At 37.4% G+C, this 4,461-nt stretch overlaps 1 protein-coding gene across 1 annotated transcript in view; it reads left to right on the top strand.

Annotated features, from left to right (window-relative positions):
• Positions 1 to 3,167, top strand: part of FAM126A (family with sequence similarity 126, member A) — a 16,603-nt gene extending 13,436 nt beyond the window's left edge. The window contains exons 8-9 of the mRNA XM_010138356.1: positions 1,858 to 2,072; positions 3,011 to 3,167. Coding sequence (XP_010136658.1) covers positions 1,858 to 2,072; positions 3,011 to 3,043 — 248 coding nt within the window. The 3' untranslated portion in view covers positions 3,044 to 3,167. The remainder of the gene's footprint in view (positions 1 to 1,857; positions 2,073 to 3,010) is intronic.
• The last annotated feature ends 1,294 nt before the right edge of the window (positions 3,168 to 4,461 follow it).

Raw genomic sequence — 4,461 nt, 5'->3', positions numbered from 1 at the left:
GCCCGGTGCCGGCACAAGAGTACTCAGTGCGGGGACAGGGGAAGAGAGGATCCCCTCTAGCTAAAAAGCATAAGAGCTGCCACTGTGAAAAATCATTTCATAAATTCCTCTGGGTTTGGACTTCATGCTGTTGGTTAAATGTCTGCACTGCCAACATCTCTCATGTGCCGTAGCAAACTGCCGGTAGAGTCTGGGCAGTCCTTTCTTAATCCTCAGGTCTGAAAGAGCTGTGTTAAGAATAAAACACGGGGATTCAGTTGAACTTTGTTCTGAACCATGCTTTTAGTGTATTTTTAGTTTCATCAAGTTTGTGGCCATAGTGTTTATATATAGTATACATATATAACATATAATACATATATAATACATATACAATATGTAACTATATAGCATATTGTGTACTTCTTGCTCTTTGTCACTTGGTATTTCCAAGATACGTATCTTCATGGAGGATGTGCCGTGACTGTGGCTTCTCTTTTTTTCTTCTCCAGGTCATCTAAATGTAGTTTTGTTGTTGTAGAGCTAGTGCTGATAAAGCAGTTCTGAATACTTTTTAAAAGACCTTCAGCTACTGAGAATACTTCAAACACTGTGGAGCTGACAGGTCACTGAGATTGTAACTTGTTACTTGCATACACTGTAAAGTTTCAACTCCCATTTTTATTTTCATTTTTTTCCTCTCAAGAGTTCATCCTTCTCAAACTTGTCTTTATCTAATGTAGACAGGCACCTTTTGACTTGGGATTTGGTTTACCAAGACCTTGTAGGAAGGAACTATTGTATTTCTATCACTAAATATCATTATTAAATCTCTTGTGTTTACACACAACCATTCTTCTCACACCTTGTGTAGCAATGGAGTTTTCTGTTTGCTTGAGGATTTTTTTGGCTGCGTCTGCAGGAATCTTTGACCGTCTTGAAATAAGTTTTTGGGTAGGCTGAACACTTGCTGTTGATGACTTACCCAGATGAAAAGAAATAATCTTAGAACCAAGCTGCGTTGCTTTTTGCCTCAATTTCTTCTTTTTTTTTTTTTCCAGTGCTGCACAAAGTTGTGGTGCTTTCCCTCCCCGCAGCTTAATCCATGTTTTCTCAAACCTACTTAGTAACTGACTTGTGTGACGCAAATAAGTTTATTGCAAACTAATTTAGCTGTAAGCTCATATAAGAAGCTTAAAAAGCCTGAGGAGATCAACATTTCTGTTGTATTATTAGTAGGTGGCAAATACTGCAGTAAAACTCCGTAGGTTTTATCTGAATCAGTTGATCTTAGTAACTGGAGATTTTTCCTACTTGTAAATATCTTTCTGGTTGAAAATAATTTTTTGAACTTAAGAAAATGAAAGTCAAACTCTGTGCTTGAGTTGGTCTTAATTGTTTCACTATTTAGTTTTCAGGCTGACCCACTGTGCAACATCATGGCATTGCATGTGTAGAATTTCTAGTTTTACATGGTAACACGTGATATGCCATTTCATTGTAAAAATAAGTTTCACTTCAGCATGCTGATACAGAGAACATAGTAATATAAGTGAATTATGGAGAGTTCTTTGATTTCTGATGATCTCTGAATGTTAGTTTCATGATCCTCAGAAATTTCAGTTTTGAAAGAGCCAGCATGGGGCTTTCCACTATGTGGGTGCAGGCCAATAATTGGAAGATTAAAACCTGGAATTTAGAAATAAAGCAGAATTCCATAATTGCTAATGTTGTAATTAAGAAAAGGTTAATATGTGAACATCTGCTTTAATTTATAATGCTTTAGTCATCTGTATCTATTGGCTTTTGTTTCATGTTTTGTTTCAGACATCTTTTGTGTGTTGTTTTTTTTTTTTTCTTATCCATCTTCAATTCTAGAACAACCAGAGAATGGTAATGATGCTACTGAGTTGGGCAACTTTATCATACCTGAGATTAGTGTCACGAGTGTGGCTGGAGAGAGGACCGGGAATGGGGAAAAGAACAGAGCGCTAGCAGAGAATGATGTTCAGCATTTACAGGGAGTACAGGAAACAGCTACAGATCCTAGAACTGACAGCAAAGGCATGCCTGAAATCAGGAGGCAAAAATCTGTGAGAAAAATGATGGAGGATGGAATAAACTCATCCGGCAGAGTGCAGTTTTAGCAGAGCACTTGTAGCTGCACTCTAAGGTACCGCTGTTGATTGAAAGGGTCACTGCTGCATGTTTGGAGAATTTAAGTATGCAGTTAATATATTTGCATGTGTAATAACACAAATGCATGTATTGCACACAGCTTCGTCTGGGCCACAGACAATGACGACGTACTTACAAGTAGATTTAATTAATCGGAAGAAAATACACTGAGACTAAAAATATCTTTGAGTTTATTAAGCATATTTATTGGTTTTACAAAATCCAGTGATCAATGGTTTGAAGAATCCATCAAAACGGATGTGATAAGTATCTTGCTGTGTACCTCAGATTTCCCAAATTCCACCTTTCATGGCATACTGGAGATCTCATGTTGTCCTTGAGTTTCCAGCTCAGTGATGCAGACCTATGATGCAGAAGGTGACCTTTCAGTCCTAAAGCATTCTGGGGTTGCTAAATGTGCAGGTCCATTATTGGGTGTCCTGGGGCATTGATCACATACCTTTGTAATCAACAAGCTTTGCAAAATCATGTATTGGAGGACTTGCTCAAAATAAGATTTACACTTTTTTTTTTTGTTCTGTGTGGTATCTTCTATCTATTAGTTTCTAATCTCCTGCATGAATTAACAAGACTGCATTTTTTTTTTTATTTTTCAAAATTACTACAAAATGAGATCGTGGGCATGCTTTTTGATCTAGTTACTGCAGCATTATTTGCTGTAACTTCATATCCTCATGAACCTTAATTCCAAAATGTAATGGAATAGGTAAGTGTTTTGTCTTCTGTTGCTGTATGGCTTCGTGCTTGTAAATATCAAATTCTAGCAAGACATAAAATTGATAAATGTGAGAAAGTAAATTGCTAATTCTTTATTTCTTTTTCTACCATGCAGGTAATACTGATTCAGCAATTCAAGAAGAACTGATAGAAGTATCTGAAACTGATGAAGGGTTTTACTCTAGGACTGCCTCCAGTACAAGTCAGTCTGCCCTATCTAACAGCAGCAACACGAGCAGTAAGAATCCTTTAGGGAAGAGCCAGCGAAGATCTGGAGGAGGCAAAGCTGGAGGAAAAGAAAAAGAAGGAGAAACCTGCAGAGAACACTTGTCACGAAAACAAACTCAGAGAGCCATGAGTGAGAATTTAGAGCTTGTCTCTCTGAAGAGGCTGACACTGACAACTAGCCAGTCCCTGCCTAAGCCTGGAAGCCATAGTCTGGCCAGAACGACCACTACTGTGTTTAGTAAATCCTTTGAACAGGTCAGTGGTGTCACAGTTCCAAATAATCGTGGTAGTGTATCTGGTACAGAAGCAAATAGATTTTCAGCTTGCAGTCTTCAGGAAGAAAAACTGATCTATGGAACAGAAAGAACAGATCTTCCTATTTTAAGCAAACAAACTAATCAACAGCGACCTCCTAGTATTAGCATAACTTTGTTAACAGATTGATATTAAATTGGCAAGTATGAAAAGAAAAATACTGAGGGTTTAAGCCAATACTGGTACATTAAGCTCGTCAATATGATTTACATTACTTCCTTAAACCTCAAGCTCATAAATTCTTATTTGGCTCACATTTGACAGTAATAGTGAATAGACAACAGTTAATTATTTTGCATCAACTTTTAATAGCTTGGAAAATTCCTTTTTGACTTACTGTATTTATACACCTGATGATGAAGCTTATGGCTCCATGTGAAGTTCACAGCTTCACCAGTTTAACAAGCATTGATCAGTTGTTTAGCCACTAACAAATATGTGTGGCATATTTACAAATACACAGTATGGGAACAAATAGAGCCTTCTTCCCAGATTCTACTTTTTCACTACCACTTGGCATAGACAAAACTGCAAGTACTTCCTTTGTTTAAGAGGAGCCTCACAATATGGGCACGAAGTTTTGGAGCAGCATTGAAAGAACAAACATTCTCTCATGTCAGCCACGAGAAAGCTGTGCTTGCATGCAGAGGTCAAAACTAGAAGCATCAGTTCAGTGTTTGATGTTATGGTGGTTGTTGTAATGGTAGGTAGTACACGTTGCAATGTTCATACTTTATGCCTATATGAGTCTGAATTGTAGATGTATTTAGATCTTTCTATGCGGCTTTGAAACTGGGTTGAAAGTCATACAGTAGCAGTACTTGTGGATGGGAAGTCTTATCAGTTGCTATAGTAGTTACTCTTTAGAACTTACAAATCGCATGACAGCCACTGTCTTTCAGATTCGTAACTATCAGGCACAAAGCTACTCATTGAAAAGTCGCTGTCATCAATATATTTATTATTTATGAGGAAAAGATGTGCTTATGTAACAACTTTATGTAGGAAATAAGGTATGAGCCC

This window comes from Buceros rhinoceros, unplaced genomic scaffold (assembly GCF_000710305.1).
Source record: "Buceros rhinoceros silvestris isolate BGI_N320 unplaced genomic scaffold, ASM71030v1 scaffold5906, whole genome shotgun sequence".
Lineage (NCBI taxonomy): Eukaryota > Metazoa > Chordata > Aves > Bucerotiformes > Bucerotidae > Buceros > Buceros rhinoceros.
This window is presented reverse-complemented; position numbering and strand designations above follow the sequence as displayed.